The 23470-nt window shown below is 34.7% G+C and overlaps 1 protein-coding gene across 39 annotated transcripts in view; it reads right to left on the bottom strand.

Moving 5' to 3' along the window:
• LOC125074041 (ryanodine receptor) overlaps window positions 1-23470 on the bottom strand; it is a 141761-nt gene that overhangs the window by 7777 nt on the left and 110514 nt on the right. For 27 of the 39 annotated variants that reach the window (XR_007120083.1, XM_047685228.1, XM_047685235.1 and 24 more), the window contains 28 exons: window positions 22476-22630; window positions 21517-21694; window positions 20847-20982; window positions 15039-15163; window positions 14401-14521; window positions 13966-14155; window positions 12987-13236; window positions 12593-12737; window positions 12272-12384; window positions 11961-12032; window positions 10466-10624; window positions 10064-10291; window positions 9289-9401; window positions 8253-8346; window positions 7982-8110; window positions 7472-7609; window positions 6882-7061; window positions 6249-6369; window positions 5728-5838; window positions 5226-5353; window positions 4727-4857; window positions 4322-4482; window positions 3815-4016; window positions 3090-3251; window positions 2839-2995; window positions 2433-2635; window positions 2001-2204; window positions 1205-1350 (listed from right to left, as the gene is read on the bottom strand). Coding sequence is in view for 38 of the 39 variants with exons in the window: in XM_047685228.1 (XP_047541184.1) it covers window positions 1205-1350; window positions 2001-2204; window positions 2433-2635; window positions 2839-2995; window positions 3090-3251; window positions 3815-4016; window positions 4322-4482; window positions 4727-4857; window positions 5226-5353; window positions 5728-5838; window positions 6249-6369; window positions 6882-7061; window positions 7472-7609; window positions 7982-8110; window positions 8253-8346; window positions 9289-9401; window positions 10064-10291; window positions 10466-10624; window positions 11961-12032; window positions 12272-12384; window positions 12593-12737; window positions 12987-13236; window positions 13966-14155; window positions 14401-14521; window positions 15039-15163; window positions 20847-20982; window positions 21517-21694; window positions 22476-22630 (4252 nt within the window). In the remaining variant the exon portion in view is untranslated. The remainder of the gene's footprint in view (window positions 1-1204; window positions 1351-2000; window positions 2205-2432; window positions 2636-2838; window positions 2996-3089; window positions 3252-3814; window positions 4017-4321; window positions 4483-4726; window positions 4858-5225; window positions 5354-5727; window positions 5839-6248; window positions 6370-6881; window positions 7062-7471; window positions 7610-7981; window positions 8111-8252; window positions 8347-9288; window positions 9402-10063; window positions 10292-10465; window positions 10625-11960; window positions 12033-12271; window positions 12385-12592; window positions 12738-12986; window positions 13237-13965; window positions 14156-14400; window positions 14522-15038; window positions 15164-20846; window positions 20983-21516; window positions 21695-22475; window positions 22631-23470) is intronic. The other 12 variants (XM_047685240.1, XM_047685241.1, XM_047685244.1 and 9 more) reach the window with 2 other exon arrangements.

The raw sequence follows: 23470 nt of genomic DNA, 5'->3' as shown, positions 1-23470 counted from the left end.
GATACCACCCACTCATAAGATATTCTACCGCCAATACTAATACTAAGTATTGCTGTGTTTCAGTTTGAAGGGCGAATGAGCCAGTAAAGTTACCAAATTCAGTAACGCATGGGCTTCGTAAGGAGTCATTAATATATCTTACAACACTACAGTTTATGCGTGATGGTGACCACTTATCACCAGGTGACCTGCCTATATTATAAAAAAAAAACGTACCGAAGTTTTTGATATTTAAACATAAGATAACATAACTTCGTTTCTTTCTTAAAATTATTATTGATTTTCAGTACTGTACTTGAATAAATGTTAATAATTTTAATGCAAAACCTCAATGCAATACTCTCAATAAAAAAATTACAATCCGTTTTAGTGCGTGAAATTTTATTTAAGCATTTCTGATATTAAGCACAATTTGAAACGAATTTATGAAGATAATTACTTAAAAAATAACTAACCTGTGGTGTCATAAAAGTGTACTTGTGTGTGTACTGCGAGTTTTTGTTTGTGTGAGAGAATTTATGTGTGCATGTGTGTGAAATAATTTTTTTACATTGCAATCATTACTTATCCTTGGCATTAGTTATTATGGGTGACAAAGTTTTTCTTTTTTTCTTTTTTGACCCATTTATATAGCTTGTTGATTATTGATGTGCATATTAATGTTGTTACAGGCGCATTTATTCAAATAAAAAAAAATATGTTAAAATTCAAATTCAGTTTTAAACGGTTAAGTTATTTCAAACATATGTTAATGAAATCGTAAAACCTGCGTAGCAGCTTAGCGCGATGATCGATTAAGTCAATTTATTATGATATCTCTATAATTCATTGTTTGTGAGAACAAATTTGATATATGTCATCAATACTTTTTTATATTAAATGTATCTGTGACTACTTGGAATAATGTCGCTTCAAAAACTCGAAGATTGCTGGGAAAATATTGCGACTGTAACGTTATTCCCAGGATTAGTTTCCGGCAGACGGCCGTAATTCATTTCGGTCATAATTGCTAGCAAAATCCTCTTCCTCACAGTGTTTTATTAAAACACACCGCATCGTTTCCAATCGATTGGAATAACGACACACTGGTCTGCGAGCTGGATGGATTCACGATGACTAGGTATCGTATCGGTACAGCGGTGCGGTTAGTGCGTCCCCGGCGCGGCAGCTCGTGCGCGTGCGCGTGTGTGCGTGCGTGTCTTACTTGCGGGCGCGGCTCGCAGCGCGTGCGAGTGTGCGTGTGCGAGGGAGAGCTTCAACTGACCGATTTTCTCCTCCTCCGTGGGCTCGGGCAGCGTGTCGTCGCTCTGCGGGCCGCGCATGAGGCCCAGCAGCACGCCGAACACGTACCTGCGCACGTCACGCACGTTACGTTACGTTACGGCATACGGCGGGGAAATTGTGAGTCTGCTTTCTTTGAAAACCTTTATCATTTTATTGATAAAATAGCTTAATAGAACGTTGAATTTTATGTTAGATATTAATTTCACTTTAAAAGAGTCTTTAGATATAATGTAATTTAAAACGTTGAGAAATGAAAGCTATGCACTTAAAACAAAGATAATGCTAGCAAAAAGAAAAAAAACAAGATTACGTTATTAAATAAATAAGCTAAGCATCAATAACAAATGATAAAATATAATAAAAACTCTTCCTTCACTGAAGAACGAGAAAGCTTTAAAAATCTAAGAAGTAAACATTTATTTTCTTTTCTAAAATTCGGCAACAATCGTACAACGGGTCAAGATGGATTTGACAACGTCCACATCGCTATGCAGCTAATATATCAACTTATATAAGTTGTATGTGATAAAATCAAAGAAAAGTGCCAAAAATATAATTGATTAAATAAGGTGCAAAAATTTTACAAAATCATCAAATGAAATATGAATTTTTACCAATGACTGTGCACCGAGAAAGTTGCGTGAAATGAGACAACCATTATTATTATTTGAATAAATTTTAAACCTTATATTTAAAGAATTAAGAACCAAACTCACCTGATGACAACTACAAAACCGTATCCGATATAATAGAAGAAGTAGAAGAAAAGTTTGAAGAAGCCAATGAAGAGTTCCGATGGAGGCATCTGTTGAAGGTCCGCCATTTTCGCCTTTAGGTTCGATGGTGATAATGACGAAAATGCCGCTGAGATGCCATCCTTAACGGACTGGTAGCCGCGACGGATTGGATCTTTTCCAGCTCTGTAAGGAAGTTACTTTTTTCTATAACTGCTCGAAAATACTAAGTTGGATTAAATATTTCACTTATTGAATTCACTCTTACCAACGAGCGGCATAATATATAATATAATATATTTTAAATTGATTTGATGTAATTTAGAACCAGCACTGAATTATTGGCACTCTCGTGACCAAGTTTTGAAACGACTTCATAGAAGAATTCCCGCCTTCGGGGAGTCCCGATCTCACCGTTCCTCCTCGTCGTCCCCCATGTACACGTGGTAGGCCTCCCGATGCTTGGGCCCCCCGACGGCGTCCTCCCCGGCCGCCATGAGGCCGGACGCGTGCGTCATCTCGAAGATGGCGTCCTCGCAGAAGTTGACGAAGGCCTCCAGCTTCTCCTTGTCGCCGCCCTCCGTCACGATGCTGTAGAAGAACGCACGCTTCGACTCCTGAAACACGAGGGCAGATGAACATCATTGGAAACTGAGTATAAATACGCCATGTGAAAACGTCGACTCGATCAAACACTTCACAATAACAGCTTTCTGTAGTTTCTATTGGGATGGCTGGACAAGCAATGACATGAATCAGCACTATAATGGATATACACGTTGATGAAAATACCCTCTGTATTTTGAGAGATTTTTTGTACCTTGATTTGGGGTTTCTCCCACTGTTCGATGTTTGATTCCTTGATTTCAAAGTAGACACGCTCGATGCGCTTGGATCCGCCCATGATTTCGATACGACCGAGGAATGGCTCGAAGTAGTTCAGGACGGAACCAGCCGTCTCGAGGAAGCGAGCTAATCTGAATACAGGGAGATTTAAGTGTAACGCATTTTTCATTATGTCGAAAATTGGATGAATAGCCTTGAATAAGAATATGGGCATTAAAGTTTTACCTTGGCTCATTGGGCATATGCTCCGATAAGTTGGTGAGTAGGACGGCAAGATTGAAGCCGATTTCTTTAGCCGGCTCGTGGAAACGATCACAGAACCCGACGTAGTCAAGTTTGCCGTCGTGGTTGATTTCGCAGCAAGCTAACAAGAATTCTATTTCTTCACTGCAAGAGAAATTCATAATTATTGGCATAATACTTACTTCTACATTAAAAGGTGAGGTAGGTAACGATAATAATATAAGAGTCGACTTAGCGGTACGGCTTTGCAATCCCGTCTGGGTAGGTACCACCCACCCATCATCAGATATACAAATCAAATCAATTTTATTCAAGTAAACTTCACAATAAAGCGTTTTTGAATCGTTGATATTAAAATACCACCGTTTCGGAAAGTAGCCTCCAGCGACAAGAATTCTACCGCCAAACAGCAATACTTAGTATTGTTTTGTTTCGGTTAGAAAGGTGAGTGAGCCAGTATAAGTACAGAAACAAGGAAAATAATAATAATAGTTCCTTAGGTGGCCCATGGGTTGTGTAAAGAATGATAAATATTTCTTGCAGTACAAGTGTCTAAGGACAGCGGTGAGCAATTTGTCCGTCCACTTAACAATTATATATATTTGACGTTAATATCTCCAATCTACTTTTGTATATGAGAGAAAATTGGTATTTATGCAGTTTAATTATTAATTATATAAAACTGTTTAAAATGCTTTGTAACTTACGGCGTATAACTCTTCTGTTGTTCCATTTTTTCTTTGAAGTCCTTAGGCAGAACCCAGCCGTCGCTGTTGGTGTCAATTTCCTTGAAACTGGCACTTGACGTCAGATCTTTCAGTTTCAGGAACATATCGAAGTACTTCAGGATTAATTCTACATTTGAGGCGGATTCGACCAGCGTGTCTACCATTTGCTTACCAATAGTACCTGGAAGTAAAGAAATATCAGTGAATACGAGTATAATGAGCGTTTGGCAACATCTAATCTTGTATACTCTTCAGTTATTTTGAACATAGAATTCATGAAATAACTGCGGCTGAATGGGCAGGGTGAAGAAGCACCACTGCATTTTTTGGGTATTTTGTTTTTAACAATATGGGTCATTCTGTTTGTCTTGCTCGAAACCTGCGGAAAAGTTTTTGAAAACTGTACATTGAAACCCACAGTGAATTTGCGTAGATAATAGACTGAAGAAGTGCACCCTAAATAGAAAACTGTGTTATTATTCTTACCATTCACAACATTTCCTTCAAGCATAGACAGCATCATGGTGATCATGTCCTTTTGCAAGTTGAGAAGTTCCTTCAGAAGATCCACTTGTGAGGAATGCTTCGAAAGCTTGTCTTGCATGTGTGAGAAGAGAAACAGGAAACCACCAACTGCGTCCCACAACCTAGAGAATAACTATGTATTTAATATGACAAGCAATGGTTATATTATCATATTTATTGAAAAATGATAATAATTGAAAGATCTGCAAAGAAAACTTGATAATATATGTGTGCGTGTGCGTGTGTGTGTGTGTGTGTGTGTATGTGTGTGTGTGTGTGTCAGTTACTAGACTGATAATTTGAGTTGACCTGACCAAAAGAGACTATTTTGGTAATGATGATCTTTTAATTGATTATTATTTATACCTCGAATGTGCGAGAGCCTGTTGATTCTGCGTACAGGGACCTTGGATGACTTCAGTGAGTGTGTTGAACACTTGCGACGCTACGCCTATCGCTTTGAAGAAGTTCGCTTTACCGGCTGGATCTATTAATTCCTATTAAATAATACAAACATGTTTATCAGAATATTTGAAATGACGATATATATTAATTGATTTACAAAACCAAACTCCAATAACAAAAACGAAATAATTTGTTCAAACTTGTGAATCTGCTGTCGTACTTATGACTGGTTCGATAAATTTTCGAAAAATTTAGAAGATATGACGCATTGTGATGACTCTATTCGGAATTAAAAAATATCCAGTCTCACACTCCTGAACCTCGGAAAATGTGTCAAATCGTTGATCTTCCCTGATCTCGCTGCTGTCATGTCGGATAGCGGTTTCATCAGCATATAATGGTGAGGGAATATCTCTGGTGTCGCTCAGCCAAAATTGATAAGAAATATATAATATAATACCTTGCTTGAATAGTGCCAGTAGAAGTCCATGATAGACTCCTGTAGACGTAGCAGGTAGTCGACAGTACAAATGACAACGTTCACGGTAGTCGTGTTACCAGCTTGGGTTCGGAGATAGTTCTGCCATTCTGTAATGGATATGAAATAAAAATATTCAGTAAAAAAAAAGAAAGAAAAGCAGATCAAAGCATCAAAGTCATTTAATATTTCTGATCGAAATTAACGTATATATTTATTAGATGGGCCTGATGGTGAGTGCCATCAATGCCCATAAACATAGGCGCCCTGAGTAAATATGAACCGTTCCCTACGTCTCCTTGTGCCGTAGTTACACTAGATCCTTCACTCTTCAAAAAATTTTACCAACGAGTAAAATTCTATGTAACTTTTATGGCATACCAAGAAACATGATAACACGAATTAAGTAAATAAAGATCTTATCTTATATTCGACGAATCTATGAACAATGCGTATAATCCACCTACAGAGGTTCAATACTCACCCAAATTGTGACCTTCACAAGTAAGTTGTATAAATCGGAATAATGCACAAGTGAACTCCGCATCGTGCATATTCTTTTCTCCCGCCGCGCCTTCGAGACCAACTCCCAACCCTATACAGAAATTTTGACATAAGTATATATTACATTGATTTATGTTTGTCTATATTTAGTTTGAGTATCCGATTGACTTTTTGTAGTTGCCGCCAGTTGAAAGTTTTTGTCATAGTAAAATTAACATTGTACCAGTTGTCGCGCGTATAATATAGTATAATTTAAAAACGCATAGGATCACATGTAAACTTATTAGAGTATATATCAACAGTCATTTGTCATTGGGTTGTGTCCTTATTCCATTTATTTGTGATTACAATGTGTAAGCTGCGCGATTAATATTAAGAATAATTAAAAAAAAATATATATATAAATTCGTCTGCTTGAATAATAAACTAATTTAGGAATCTTGGTATTTATGTCTTTATGAAGAACTTTTTTATTAAGACACAAAATATTAGTGAACTAACCTTCAGCTTTAGTATTCCTTTCGAAGGCATCCAAGTCCAAAACTGAACAGGAGTTCATAAGACCAGCGATGGACGTAAAGAAGCCCACGTCTTTCTTGTCTTTCAGATGGTTAAGCATACCCTGGAAATTTTTAAGTAAGATCGTACACTACATTTCAGATTTTGAAAGAAAATCTCTACAAGAATCGTTTACCAGGCGAATCAAAAGGATAAACCTGTTTGTAAATAATAAACACTGAGGAATGATTAAACAAAATTATTATTGTGGTCAGGTACATCATGCTTTCTTCGATTTCAAAAAATAATGACGAAATATGAAGACAGAAGACAGTTCGAAAAATTTAATTGTGCATCGGTAAAATAACGTCCTAATAATTTTTTTTTGTATACGGGTAGTTTTTGAACGAAAAAAGCGAGTATTGGTTTTTGGTAGTAGAATCTGACCCAGACAGGCTAGTACCAAACCAAAGTAATTGTTTTTTTTCGATGAATGAATACTTTTTTTTTGGAATTGCAAGACAATAAGATTTAACATTTGTTTTTAGTTTGAAATCTTGTCAAGCTAGGTTTATGACTACCGGGATTTAGAGTCAAGTCCTGACTTTCCAGTAAGTGTCAAGGCCGGGACCTCACCATCTGTATGTCGATGTTTCCGCCACGCAGGATGGAGATGCCGAGCTGCAGCGTCTTCATGACCATTTCGCTGGGCACGCCCTTGGAGGCCGAGATGTGCAGCAGTACCATCTCCGCCACGCCGCGGTTGGCGAGTCGCGCCTGGTGGAACAGCAGCTTTTGCTTCTCCATCTCTTGTTCCTGGGGGTATTGACATTTTCGTTTGCAAGTTTTAAAAAGATGTCACTTCTCAGTTCGTGGTAGTATTCTTCCACATCGGTAGTAAGTTTTACGTTGACTATCAATAACTGAGTATAGGTTTATATAACTGGTCAATTTAGAACAAAGTGCTTATGTTTTTTTTTTTTATATATTTGTCATTTAAGAGTATAAGAGAACCTATTCTATATTATATATATCTTTTTCTTACATACCATATATGTATCCATAGTTTTCTGCATGTAATAAATTATATAAATAATTAAGCATACAAAAACTCAGTGGTGTTCATTGTCTAAGCGTACTGGGTGATCAATTAGTATTGTTGAATTAATTGTAACGAATTAAAAATATATTGAAAATTAATTAAAAATTAGGAACACGAATCTCACATGGATACTGGCACCACCTTCATCTTCACCCGCCTCTGCTTCACCCCCACCACTCTCTTCTTCCTCACCGCCTTCTTCCTCTTCCTCACCGCAAGATTTTGCAATTATGTGAGCGTATGACATATAGAGAGGATCTTCCTGTAAATTATACACAAGATGATTTTATTCTTTGAGAATAAAAACGAGAAAAACGAAACGGTGGTAGTATTTTAATATTGACGATTCAAAAACGCTTCGTTGTGAAGTTTACTTGAATAAACTTGATTTGATTTAATTTGATATAATTATTTGAAGTCTTTTCCTCAATTACAACGCTTATGGGATTAATTTAATTCGAATCTAAGTCAAATATAAGACTAACTTAGAAAAACTTTACTGTATTATGATTCTAACAAAAAATATGGAAACTTTCTAAAAGTCTGTTACTGAGGTGATGATATAAGTCAAAATGGAAACTGTGTTGATTTGAAAAATAAAATGACATTGACGTTACATTTTAATTTCGGTTACCTGAAGGGCGCCCGATCGTTCAGTCATAGCACCGCGGCAGAATGTCGTAACCAGCTGAGTGAGAGGGTCCGGCTTGCCTTCTTCTTCTACCACATCAGTCTTCTTCAATTCCGCGTCTTCGAATGATTGCTGTAAATGTTAATTATAATTTACATATTACTTGTAATATTTGGACACTAGAAAACTAGAACATTTACCAAAAAACTCTTAACAGTGTGGTTTAAGTAGAATTTGAAATGTGGATATACAGAATATTTTAAGCAGAACTTACAGTTAAATCTTCTATCATAACTTCTTGCCCTATGTTCTCCTCTTCCAGCCACAATTCGTAATACGTTCGGGCGAAAATGTTACATGCTCGATGTCTGGGAAATAGTATTATAAAAAAAAACATAATTAAAAGATTTTTTTTTAAATTAAAGGTACGAAGAATTGCAAAGAAATACCATGGTATCTTTTAATATTTTGCACAAATAGCGTTTGACTAACCGTCACCTTTTAAATACAGATAAATAAGGCAGCTCTATATACCTGAATCTAATTGATATGGCTCTTGAATTATAATATCATTTATCATATATATAAATTACAACGCTATGGAAGTGTTGCTATCTAAAGAGTTAAACCTTCTGGAACGGGGTTTTCTTTATATCAACAGAGGGGCCCCAATTTTGTAATATTATAAACCGTACTATTTATTCTCAACAAAATTTAACAGCATTTAGTTTGGCGTTAAGAAAACATGACGTATATTCTAATACGGTTGTCTTACTAATATTTCTTAGAATGTTCTAGACTAAAGTGCTGATTGTTCGCAACCAATCCAATCATTTATTTGCATTTCCTTACCGACTGATTTTATAAAGGTGTCTAGATCTTAAACATGCGATCGCCGCTCTTTTCCTCGCAGCGCAAAGAATTCTTTTCCAGTTATTCGAACGTTGTTTCGGCTTTGTGGCCTTGTTAGTCCAAAGCAGCATGCATTTTACTTATTATTAGCAAACTAGGCTTAAATTTACTGTTACCCTTTTTATTATTGTCAAACACAAGTATGTCCAGTTTTATGTCTTAAAACAAAAGTGTACCTATGTGTGTGTGTAGTTTTCACAAATATTGGTCAATGCAGGCGAAGACCAAAAGTTCCAAAGAAAAACATGCAAAAATGTTTGCAGACAATATTATAATAATCGTCTAAATTATAGACGACCTAAGAATTTAGTAGTAAACATCAAACTGTAAAAAATATTAACATAAAACTAAATGTTTTGTTATGTAAACACCAAACACACACGATATTTCTTATAAACCTTGGCAAAGAATGTAGAGAGGTCTGCCTGAAGCAGGCGATGACGGCGCGCTTACGTTGTATCGAGACCACGGAACGATATACGTTTTTACTCATTTGTTGTGGATGATCAATCTAAACGTGAATTTTGGATAAAATACAAAATATATATATATAAATAAATATATCCAGTCCTTATTCTAACTACTTATCCGTCAGATACCCAGTCACCTATTCTTTAACTTAACACGGTTTTATTTTATAGTACAGGTGGGCAGACAAATGGCCCACTGTTGGTAAATGGTGACCACACTCCATAGACATTGGTGCTGTAAGAAATATTAATCATTCTTTACATCGCCAATGCGCCACCAACCTTGGGATCTAAGATGTTATGTCCCTTGCGCCTGTAGTTACACTGGTTCATTCACCCTTCAAACCGGAACATAACGATACTAAGTATGACATGAGAGGGTATTAACTACCCAGGCGGGCTTGCAGAAAGCTCTATTTGGTGTAAAATGTAACGGTACCCATGATTTAGCTAATGTAACTATAGGAATAATGATAGGTCTTTCTTAAGACCTAAACCAAACTGTGTTGCAGTGGTCAAAAAAGTTTCAGTGTCAATTTAAATATACTTGCTGCAAATCTAAAAAATCGCTTTAAGCGTAATTGAGTACCATCTCAATAACCAGAAATAATTATTGAACCAATTTTATGTCATTTTTAATCGAAATTTTTCCCCATTTCGCAGAAAAAAACTACCAAGAGTTTATAAATATAGAATAACTCACCATATGCAAACCGAAGAGTACTTTGCTCATAGCGACGATTCGTTCCACCGTGTCGTCTATGATCTTGGCTTTGTTCTCGGATGTCTCCACGGTGACAGTAGTTTTGCTCTTCGACCCAAGTTTGCTGTAGAGGTAATGTTGCCAGGACATCTCGTCCGCTGGGTCGATCTTATCAGGCAACGTTAGCTGCGTTTTCGCAAACTCCGCGACGTCTTGTTCTGACATTTTCTAGATATTTTTTATATTAGTTTTTGTGTGTTGGTGTCATATACACGAATCAGATAAAAACTAGGTAGAATCTATATATCATACAATGATGGCTTTATATACAATTATATTAGAGAATATTAGAGAGAAGAAGGAGACATGAGAAGATATATATTGGGAATATATTTTACTTACCTTCAAGAAACGATCTTTACAATGTTGAACAAGCTCCTGTTCTCTACCAGCAAAGAGATTGAGACCAACTGGTAGCAACCTCTTCAAACAAGCAACCATGAGCGACGCTTGGACCTCCTTATCTTTGTCACGCTTCTTGTCACGGTGCTTTTTCTTTTTCTGCAAGATTTGTATTAATACGTTCATACAATATTTCAATGTGAAAATTAGTTTTTATTTTGCGATTGAGTTATTAAATTATTTTAATTTGTTATTATATTACTTGTTTAGTAATAGTCACAATAATCTGATATACAATATTTAGGTATGGAATACATTTAAAAAAAAAAATCTATTAAGGTTTTCTTCGTGTACGTGTACGTGTTCCTTTAGTGGTGTAGCTATTGCATTCTGGTCCACGTTTTTCCGATCTCGGTGTTCTGGGTTCACTTTTCATAAATGAACCAACAAGAAGTGAGTTTTTTTTGTTATGACTTTTTCAAAACCAGCGCGGAGCTTTGTAGCGCTTACACTCTCTTGCTTTGAAAATCTCGTAATGCCGTTGGTCCTGCACCTGAATTTTCATAGTTGCGTCCGATTTGTCATCCCATTGGATTATCAAGTAAAGAAATAGAGAGTGGTGATAAATATGTATGGCACTTTTAACTAACTTTCCTTGGGGATGGCCAACGTGAAGTCAGGATCTCATGGTGGCCATTCCAAAGGTCTTCAGATTTTCCACGGACGGGCAAATGTTTCACCTAATCTTCACCCCACATATATTGGTGTTGTCAGAAATACTAACCATTCCCAACTTCAAGAATGCGCAATCAATCTTGGGAAATGAAATTTTATGTACCATTGGCCTTTAGTAACTGGCTCACTCACCAAATTTCGCTATTTGACTGTAGAATATTTATTGTACCTACCCAAATTACGCTCCTAATCTTACCTTAGTGGAGTAGTGGAACATTTGTCCAATTGTAAATTGTTGTAGGTAATTTAGTCATTTTTTTATTCAAATTACAAATAAAAAATAAAATTTATAAGCTAGAATTTTATTCATATATATGTAACAAAGCGTATTAAAGACAATAACATGCAAAAATCATGTTCTTAATTAATGGTTAAATCTACTGACTTACCAAATAATTTAAGTTAAAAGTGCAGGATTAGTCATATGTGATTTAGACGAAACTACGAATAATTATGCCGTAACTACAGTGGTTTTATGCAAGATAAAAAAGCGTGAGATGTTCTTTGCACCAAGGGGCAAAAGTGTAAGTAAGGTGTTAAAATAGTTTTATTTTTTAAATAAATATTAATTTATTTGATTAAATTAATTGGTAAATTTCGATTTAGTATTATATTCAATTAATTAAGTTAATATACTGAGAGTTTGCTTATAGTGTAATTATAAAATATTAATTGATTAATTCGAAGACAGAAGAAATAATAAAATACATAATTGTTAGTAAGAAGAATATTGTTAGAAACAGAATAGATTCACATTTACCTTCCCGCCCCCTTGAGGTGCCCCATCAACAACGGTTGTAACTCTCCGAGTTGCAGTAGGCATTATCAACACCTATTCATGACAAACGAAAGTGAACCTTATTATAATGGAAAAAGAAAAGAAAAAGACACAAACATATCGGTATGATACTAGCGACTTAATTAACAAAAAATAAACCAACATCAAACTATTCACTAACAAAATGGTACACATCGAGATGAGACGTCACATCGGCAACTAACATCGCGGACACATCGTTCAGAAATAGTCCGTAATGTGATCAGAGTAGAGGTTATTTTCATTTGCCTTACCATGTTGTCGATTTCGTTGGCCGATATGAAGTTTTGCTCTTCTTTCAGGAAGTACTGACTCTTGGACCAAATGTTGAATATTTCAGCCACGTGATTGTAAAGTTCCTCCGCCTCTGTTATAATCATAATGTACCATTTGAAAATAATTTGAATCATTTTATTTTATTTAATAGGTTCTACGAGGAGTTGCGCCAAAACAATACACACCAAAATAAAACAAACTTGTGCTAATACGCTTTTTGAATTTGCACTTACAATATCTTAAAAGTTTTTTTATCACCTCTTTCCACCGTGACCTTGAAAGTTGTAAAATAATCTCACCTGGCACATTATTCCTCAACCAGTGGTTTCTCTGCAGGTCAACATACTTAATAAGCAAAGGATAGAAAGAGTAGATGTCTCGCACGAGGAGCTGCCAGTCTTCTTGTATTTGTGATTCGACTTGAGACGTGTCGTCGGTTGATGACTGAAAGTGGAAGAAAATATATTTTTATAAAGAATTCGCCGCAATCAGTCTAAACAAATTTGCTAAAATAAAAATCAGGTATTTTCCGTTTTTCAAGCTAGTACTAGAAATGTTTAACAAAATAGCTTAGTTAAGTTCCTTGGATGTGTATATACAAAGATATTGAATATTATTTAACATGTTACCATTTATTTTCTAACCGATTAAATACGAGAAAAAAGTACATTACTCATAAAGTTAAAAACAAACCTTTATAAAACCTCTCAAGCTTTCCTCCTTGTGGAACATATTATCGGTCCTCTTCCTGACCCTCTCAGCTAGTGGTAAGAATGACTCCCGCAATAGCTCCTCTGAGCTGTTGATGATTATCTGTTGCGTGTATGTCGCGATACGAGTCATCCAAGGGGCGTTCTCATTACCGATGTTCTTCTTGATAAGTTTGAGAACATTCTTCAGTAGTTGATTCATGTGTTCTGCGGTCACCATTGTGACGTGATTACTAAAAAAAAATATGAAATTTTAAGAGTTCAATAGAGTAATCTTAAATTTGTATTACACTGAGGGCTATGATGGCCCAATGAATAGAATTTGTCAATCATAATCTGGGATCGGTAGGGCTGTGGGTAAACCCGTATATTCTACCGCCAGGCAGCAATATTTAGTTTTTTTTGTGTTCTGGTTTAGAGGGCGAGTGAATCTGTTTTAATGCAGGCATAAGGTACATAACATCTTAGCTCCTAAAGTTGGTAATGTAAGGAATGGTTATTATTTCTTACAGCGCTAATGTATATAGGTAGTGGTGATCACATAGGTGATATCAGGTGGCCCATTTGCCGGTCCGCCGAACAATGTAATTATTATTATTATTTTGAAACGAAAAAGATTATGGACTCAAATTCGTCAACACCAAATTATCTGTTAGATGATGGAAAGCGTCGTGAGAAAACTTATATTTTCGATTATTGAGTGTATACCGAAGTGGTTAGCTAGGTGGTATATGTTCCAGAGCCTGTTCCTCAGAAGACCGTTGATTGGACGTACTTTGCGAGACCGACTCAACTTTGTAATTCCAAGATGCTAATGAGATTATCTTGACATAAAAACCGAATAACTCTTTATTCTGTTGTCTTCTGGTCTGTCCTAAGATTGAAATGACCTCAGGATCTAAAGCTCTATAACTACCCATAGATTTATGACGTTAATAACATTTGCATGAGAGCAAACTCACCCAGCGGTTGGTGTAACGTTGTCAGGTCCTTGCGCCCACCAGAATGGCAAGTATGAACACAGTAAAGGCATAACCACATCAATAATGTGCGGAGCTTCGCTGTAAGTTTTGTCAGATTCAACAAAATGATCAACTTCATTGAGGATCGACTCTAAAGTCGGCATTGATTGCTCCATTTTCGCCATTATATCTGTCGATAAATGTATCTTTAAATAAATAAAATGCAAAAATTATGGATGAATTAAGATTTGTTTCAAAAATAATTTAACTTCAAATAAGAATCTCAATATGGAATCTTACAAAATTACATGAATTATTCGAAATAAATGTATCCGTTTATAATTTTGTCACAATGTCTATCTCTTCTATCTTGGTATATACGATAACTAATAATCTGAGTGGTTCAAAATCGTTGGTACATCCTCATGTTCTTACCTTGTGCTTCAAGCGAGTGGTCAGCGATGCGGTTCAGCAAAGAGAATTGATTGTGTTTATTGAGATGAGGCTCGAGGTAAGCTACAGGGAATGTTGAACTGAATGCTCCTAAGCATGAGCCCTGTTGAAAATTATTAAAAAAAAACAACAATATAATAACCGTGAAAAGTGGATTATTTCTTCTGCGCAGGACGTTTTTTATCTTTTAATCTTTTACATAAAAACGATTATTATATTTTTCGAAATCTATGTTTGTACAGTTGTTTTACTGGAGTGAAAACCAATAAAGTATAGTACTAATATTGTACTAGTATAGTAGTAATATATAAAGTAAATTAGGTAGGTACTTGACAAGTAGTATGCCTCAAGCACGGGGAGCTTAGCTAGTCAATAGTACACTCTATTCCAACCACAACAGTAAAAAAGCCATATAAACAACATTTGTCGGGCTTGAATAATATTCACTGTGGTTTTGCGAAAAAATGGCGTATTGGGAATCGATTAAACTTTTATCGGAGGATCTTTTTACTAAGGTTTATTTATCTTTTTTCCTACTTCCATTGGAATAGGCTATAAATATAAAAATACAAAAGTTGGATTACCAAATAGCAAGCCAATACACATTATGTCATACTTACCAGAGCTGGTTTGTGCCGCTCTATTTCAGTTTTAAGGTATTTCCTGTCATGTGTGAGTCCCACGTCAGTTCCCAGCGTGTACAGGGAGCCGAGCATCTTGTACGATGCCACTTGAATTTCGTCCACTAGAACAACAATGTTTATTATTTATAAATATATCTAGATCGTTGGTCTAGCTAGCTCACAAGACAGACACAAGAAAGAGATTCTGAAATCCTGGGATCAAACCACGTTCCAGGTCATATTTGATATTAGAAATGATGATGATATTATTTAGGTATATATTAATGAGCTAGATAGAGTTGTTAAACCTTATGCAAATTCATCACCTAAGAGGATGAAATTCGGGATGCAAGTAAATTCTTCAGGTATAAACTTTACTCTTATTGGATGGTAGATTTATGTTTGATTGTTAAAGGATGTTTAGTAAAGTATAATCTAAGAAAAATTTATGTGAAGTCGGGACGATAGCGTTAATGTATTTTAAGTTTAGTTTATTTTTGATATTATAATCGAGATATTTAAAAAAAAATATCGTGCCTAAAAAAGTAAAATTAAACACTAAGCCCAATAATATCAGTTAAAATAAAAAACAATTTTATACATATTGGAATTTTATCAATATATTTTGTTATTTGGATACTAAATATTTACAAAATAATTATAGTTTGTAACACGAAAATCTTCTATTGGGTTTACACATTTTCAATGAAATAAAACACGCTAGGTCGTATAACAAACAATTTACTTTATCGTTGTTCGGAAATAAAGTTTAGATGTTGCGCAAGTATTTGCCTGAAATATTTTTAATATTTGCTGTTAGTACTATTTTTCTTTTAAATTATAATAATACATATTTAAACTCTAAAATCAAGTATTTTACAGGTAATATGTAATAGTGTAATAAAAACTAAAGATGTAAGAATAATACTTCAATCCCAAGCTAGTAACATTTCGTCGGTTAATAAAGCATTGTACGATTTTATCAACAAATATGATCAAATATTAAAAGTTTTGAAGTCTAAAGAGGATAAAAGTAACGATTCAGTATCTATAGACAATAATGACGACTCTAATGTTTCATCTTATGAAAAACAGAATGAAACACAGAAGAACTGGTTACATCAAAAAGTTGATTATATCAGAGCAAGTACATTTAGACCAGTAACAGCGGTTATTTATGAAAGTGAATCGCTTGATGACGATATATCTAACTCTAAAAAAATAACCAATAAAGTTTTAAATAAGGGAAAACAACCAGTGTATAATTCAAACATTGGAAACATTTCATTAGAATCTGCTCAAGGCGAAACTGACAATGAATCATCTGAAGATAACGATTCGGAAGATATACAAGTAATATCTATTGACATGCCTCAAAAAACTAAATCGAATAAGAACCAAATAACTACAAAAAATAACAAGAAAACCAGGACAAGTAAAATACCTAAAGTGTTTCAAAATATCTTAGGCAAAAAAACTAGGTTCAGCGTACAACGTCTTAGTTCCCGTCAACGTAAAAATTATAGCCATCCACAATTACAGTTTAGAGCGCCAGTTACTGCAAGAGATAACAGTAGGAGAATCAAGAGGATAGTATATTCAGAAACATTTTCGCCGAATAACATTTGGCAAGAAATTATAAGTAGACCTATAAAGTTGACTAATGACGAAGATGCATTTTTCAAAACACAAAATCCTAAAAGAGAAAAAACTGATAAAATAACAATCGTCATTTTGACGAAACAAGAAATGGTAACTAGAACTAACTATTAGGAAGTTTAATATAATTCTCTTATTTTATTTTTTATGCAATACGTTGGCGGACGGGCGAATGGGCCACCTGATGGTAAGTGGTCGCCACCGCCCATAGACATTGAAGCTATAAGAAATAATAACCATTCCTTATAATACACCAATGCGCCACCAACCTTGGGAGCTAAGTTGTTAGGTCCCTTGTTGTTATGTAACACTGGCTCACTCACCCTTTAAATCGAAACACAACAATGCTAAGTATAGTTGTTTGGCGGTAGAATATCAGATGAGTGGGTGGTACCTGCCCAGACAGGCATGCACAAAGCCCTGCCACGAAGTAATATCTCTTTATTTCTGTAATGCCTTATTTTAGGATGATAATAATACCTTCGAAGAATCGGTTAAGCTAGCTAGAGATGACAAAATGGAACCCTCAAATGAATATCAATTTCGAAATCACGAAAAAATTGTATTGCGAAGCACATATGGGGATACGTGTTTACAGGTTCCCATTAAAAAATGCATTAAAGTAAGTTCCTTACTCGCATACAACTAATTACTCAAGATCATATTTTAGTATATCGTTATTTTGCATTTTTAGGCCTTTAAAGCAGTAAATAAGAAAGTTTGCAAGGTACGATTTAAATGTAAGTCTGATTTCAAGTCCAAATTTATGAAAAACGGTAAAAATGCATGCAATAAACAATTTGAAATAGTAAGGAGTAGTAGGGAGAGCAAAAAAAAACTAAGTGGACAAAAACTTTATCCGTTACATTTACGAAAACACAACTACAACGGTACGATAAGTTTATCTACTATGGGATATGTTTTATTTAACATTGATAATATATAATTGTTATATTTCTTGTAGACAGTTCTATTGGTGCCGCAAAAGATATTTTACCTGAAAAGCATTATGCAAGTACAAAACATACAAATTATAAAATATATACAAGTAACATCGGTGACGTTGACTTAAATGATTTTGTATGGTTGCAGGATTTCATTATTCATACAGAAAATAAAACTCTTGTATCTGTTTCATCGCCTAAAAAATTATATCTACGCGATAAATATGAAACAGAATGCCAAAAACTTTCCAGAATGAGATGTATAGAAGCATGTTTTGACGCAGCAAAGGAAACATGTGCTGAGATTCCTTGCGAGAAAAATAAAAAGAAAGCCTTTAAAGAATCATGTAAAGAAGAATGTAAGAATCTGTTCATTGTCAATAAAGGCAAAGATTCAGAGAAAGATTCTAGCGATAGTAGCGAAAGTAGCGAATCTGATAGTGACTAGGACTTAAATCGAGCTCATTATAAAACATTTATTAATAGTAATTTTACTATAGCAACAGATATCATAAATAAAAACACAATACATGTGAATTACAAAGTCTCTAAATGTAATTATAAAAGCTGAGAATCAATTTTGAGCGTTAAGTGTCTTATAATAAAGTATAATCCAGTAGCAAACTTAAAATACATAAATAAATAATAATTTGTTTTAATTCATAAAATAAAATTAACGTATTAAATGAAATGCAACCAATCGTGTAATCAATCTTGTTTTATTGTACCCGGACGCTAAATTAAATGAAATTGAGCAATTTTTTTCATTGTTTCCTTTTAATATTTCTTTTTTGTCTGGTAAAATGATAACTTTAAAATTTATGAAACGAATATTTAAATTGATATTTTGTATATTTAAAAATGAGTTTTATAATTTCAGATAAAATGTGAAACAAAAAACGTATTCCTTATTTTTAAAATAGCTGGAGTAGAACGGAACAAAGATCAAGGAGATAATATACTCCGAGGCAAATATCGCGATGCCTGTGTTAAAGTCGCTATAAGGAAGTGTTTCAAAGTAAGCGGCACGGCACTATAATGTATAAAAACCGTCAATGGCGAAATATTTATTAATGTTCATATAACTTACAGGCTCTTATGCAAGTTAGTAAAAAAGTCTGCAAGTCATATTCACGATGCAATTCAACTTTGAAATTCGATTTTAAAAACGAAGCTAAGACTAAATGCCTCCGTGAATTTGACTACAGCCAAATCAAAAATAATAATCAGGACTATACGGACGAAAAAGGTAAATTTAATTAGTTGTTTTAATTTAGTAATTTGCTTTATTAATACATATTACTATCGCATACATTACTCTGATCCCAATGTAAGTAGCTAAACCACTTGTGTTATGGAAAATCAGAAGTAACGACGGCACCACAAACACCCAGACCCAAGACAACATAGAGAACTGATGAAACTTTTCTACATCGACTCGGCCGGGAATCGAACCCGTAAAAAAGTAATTTAATTTTAATTATTGACTGAAACAATATTAGTTGCAGATGAAAATACATTAGCTGATGTGACCAGAGGAAAATATTTAGATACTTGCTTACCTCATATGATACCTCAAAGTATGGTAAGTCAAAGTAACTCAAACTCCTTTATTCAATATAGAAGCATTACACTTACTTATTGATAGACAATTTAAAAACTACAAACGGTTCGAAAAAGAAAATACCCTGACCTGAGAAGAACCGGCGAAAGAAACTCAGCAGTTAATGGATTGAACTTTATTTTGACGAAAAGAGAATCGATGGGGTTAAAGACAGTTGACAATTAATAAAATATATATTTATACTACCTGTTAATCTCGGTAGTTAAACTTATAAAGTTGCACAAGTGCAAAATTCAAGGTACTGAGTTTAAGGGCCCGTTTATACAATAAAATAATATTGAGTTATCGGTCAAGAATTTCTAATGACAATTTTCTCAGACTCAGAGACTCAGAAAAGCCTATAGTGCATCTGTGTACGCACATAATTGAGCACTGTAATGTCTCCTTGTTCTAAATTGTTAAGGATGAAATAATCGTCTTCATCAATACTAATATTATAAATGCGAAAGTAAGTCTGTATGTCTGTCTGTTTCTCTTAACGGCCACACTACAGAATCGAAATTGATGATGTTTGCTATGAAACAAGATTTAACACCAAGAAAGGACATAGGCTACTGATACTAGATAGGTCGGTCAACGCCTAAAACACAAGCGAAGCCGCGAGTAATAACTAATCATAATGTTATGTCAATAATTTTCAGAAAAATAATACTAGAAGTCTACGCAACAATGCATTAGAAAATTTAGTCGAACAAATACTTCGTAGTCGTTCCGAGCGAGAATGCATGAAGTTGTCTCGAGACAAATGTACTCTGGCATGTGTCGATACCAGCACTATAGTTTGTGGCATTCACGAGTGTAGTAGACGAAGGGAAAGTGCGTTTAAAAACACGTGTAAGAAGGTATGTAGTAGTGCATACCGAGTTCACGAGATATCTAGTTCAAGCGACAGCGGAAGTTCCAATTAAAATGTAAATAAAATGAAAATGAATTAGATTTTGTCATCAAATTTGATCATACGAATACTTCAAATAAAAAATATATTTAAGTAGATCCGTACGAGTATTTCTTTATCGTTGTTTGTGCAAATCAATGAATATTAATGTAAGTATTATCCTTTATTTTTTAAGCAGCTACGATAGGGCTCAATAAAAATCTATACAACTTTAATATTTAAGAAGAAAAATAAAAAGATCTATATATTTTTTCCGGGTAGAAAATAAACTTTCAACTTGTTGTAATGAAAACCGCATTAAAATATGTTTATAAGGCTTAAGCGTACTAACGGCGGAAAGAAACATTTTTTATGATGAGATAGCTAAAAAAAATGGTGTCATCACTTGAATCGATATATCACAAATAGTATTAGGGTATATAGAGATTGTCAAGTAAGGCAATGCAGGTGATAATAGTATACACTCGCCAAATATAACTATCTCAAAGATGAAATTATAAGGACAGTCACAGAACGCAGCAATAGTTCCAATAGTGTCTACAATAGGAGTCATACCAAAACAACTTCACCAATTCTTGAAAACTTTATGTCTGCATAAGAAAACGTACATGCAATTATAGCGGGCCAGGCTATGTAAAATTGGCATATATAAAATTAATAATGGTGCAAATGTGATGACTCACACAACAAGTCGGCGCCGTACTCGCAGTTGGCGAGGTGGTCGAACATGGCGGTGAGCACGGGCAGCAGCACGCCGTTGATGTAGCCGAGCGACGTCGACGTCTTCAGGTGCGTGCCGCGCAGGTGCGCGTACTTGCCCTGCGCACGCGCCGCGGCGCGTTGTGAGATATTGGTTTCAACCAGTCAAAGTTTACATTCATTTAAAAAAAAACCCTAAGTTTATATACTTTGATTACTATTAATTATTATTAAATCATCCTATTAGTTTTCTCCATGTCTTAATTTAACAGTGGAAACTTTGAATACGTATTATGGTAAGACGTATTATGGTATCAAATGTTTTTGTATTATACTTTGCTGTATGTTATTTTAATTGGACTGCTCCCGTTTGAAAGGGTGTGTGAGACAATGAAATGTCACTGTCTCACTCACCTTATCATGACAAGCTTTGTAATGACAAGGACAGCATCATATGTCAGCCCTGACATCGCTTTATAGATTCGACTACATTAATGGTAAAACCAAAGCTTTCACTTTATAATACATTAAAGTTCAAGAAAAGCTGCAAATACAGCTGAAAACTGAAATGGTACATGATGCTACATGAATCTATAAGCTATAAGGTTTAAAATTAAAATATACTAAAATAACTATATAAATTTCATTTCTTACATCCTGTAAATTCATGATGGTATGCCCAAGATCATCAGCTACGTTATTGAAGAAGGTGAGCATGGAAGTGCGGATAAATTCGGGACAGTTCTTCACGAGGGACTTGGCGTCGATACCCTTCACCAGTACTTGGAGGCAGCGGACTGTTATTCGTACATCAGGACCGAAGGCTGCTAACCTGTTGGATAAATTGAAGGTTTGGCTGTTTGTAGATGAACATATAATACATTAGGTGATCACAATAATCCTGAATATTTAAAAAATAATCAGCTTTAAAATAGTCAAATTAAACTTCGTCGGATTAGCGCAACAAACCATTTAGTCTATACACACTTCCAAATATAAAGCAAATCCTAATATTTTTTAAGCATGAAAAAATAAAACTAAACACCTACAATATTGAAAGATATTGAAAATAAATTTAAAATTAATGCAAAATTTGTGTGATTATTTGTCAGTGGAAGCCAAGTCGATTATTATTCTGCTCATATAAATTAATAAAGCCCATCCATCCTCCTGCCCTTATCCCAATTTTACTTGGGGTCGGCTCAGCATGTCTTCTTCTTCCATACTTCTCTGTCAGACGTCATCTCACAAGTAGCATTCTTTCTAACCATATCGTCTTTCACACAATCCATCCATCGTTTCTTGGGTCGTCCCCTACCTCTATATCCATCCACATCCATACTTAAAACCTTTCTCACAACATGGTCCTCATTCCTCCGCATAACATGCCCATACCAAGACAGCCGGTTTCCAGATAGCTTCTCGGTTACCGGTGCCACTTTCAAACTTCCTCTTATGTACTATATATATATAAATTAATAATGTGTCAGAGAAATATTATTTGAAGTTTAATAATTCGCTCTATTGTATATAAAAATTTGCTTGTAAATTTTCAACACTATTACCAAAGAGTATATATAGATAAAGATAATGTATTAGGAGAAATAAATCACCTGGATCTCAGCAAACTAGCCAGCTTGCAGAAGAGAGCAGCGACCATCTCTTTCTCTTTCAAGCTCGCCGCTCCCACGTTGTTAGTGGCGGTCGCCACTGCGATGAAGTAATTGCGATGGGTCGAGAAATACTTCTCCATTAAAGGAAGTACCACCTAACGATAAATGTAATTCGTATAATACATTAACATTTAAACACAACCAAGATAATATTCAGAAATAAATATTTTTAAATATAGCACATATTCGATATTTGAAAAATGAAATTGAAAGTCTGAATCGAAATAAACAATACAAGTCAATACAATCATAATAAGGATGTTACTTAAAATATGTAAATAATAATTTTATACTAGATAAAAGCATATATAAAACTACATAAGTTACAAACGAAACATTCTACGATTTAGAGAGAAGCTTGATATGTTCCGATTTAAATATATAAGGATAAGAATATCTAGAACGCGTGCATCTTAACCGAAGATTTCGGGTTCAAACCCAGGCAGGCACCACTGAATTTTCATGTGCTTAATTTGTGTTTATAATTCGTCTCGTGCTCGGCGGTGAAGGAAGACATCGTGAGGAAACCTGCATGTGTCTAATTTCAATGAAATTTGGCCAAATGTTTATTCCACCAATCCGCATTGGAGCAGCGTGGAGTTCCAAATCTTCTCCTCAAAGGTAGAGGAGGCCTTAGCCCAGCAGTGGGAAATTTACAGGCTGCTAATGTTATGTCTAATGTAAAGAATATCTAAACAAAATATTTATAAAATAAGACTGATACCTTCTTGAAATACTTTAGCTCCGACTTGTCTTGCTTGTAATACAATAAAAATACAAAAGACACAGAATAGATAAAATTGGTAAAGATAAAATATAAAACTACTTTAATTATTTAGTATTAAATCCGAGAAATTAACGTTAAAATTATATCATCAATAATATTAAATAGCGAGTATCGAAACAACATGCAACTGACTTAAGAAAATAACTTG

The sequence above is a fragment of the Vanessa atalanta genome, chromosome 26, assembly GCF_905147765.1.
Source record: "Vanessa atalanta chromosome 26, ilVanAtal1.2, whole genome shotgun sequence".
NCBI classification, from domain to species: Eukaryota; Metazoa; Arthropoda; class Insecta; order Lepidoptera; family Nymphalidae; genus Vanessa; species Vanessa atalanta.
This window is presented reverse-complemented; position numbering and strand designations above follow the sequence as displayed.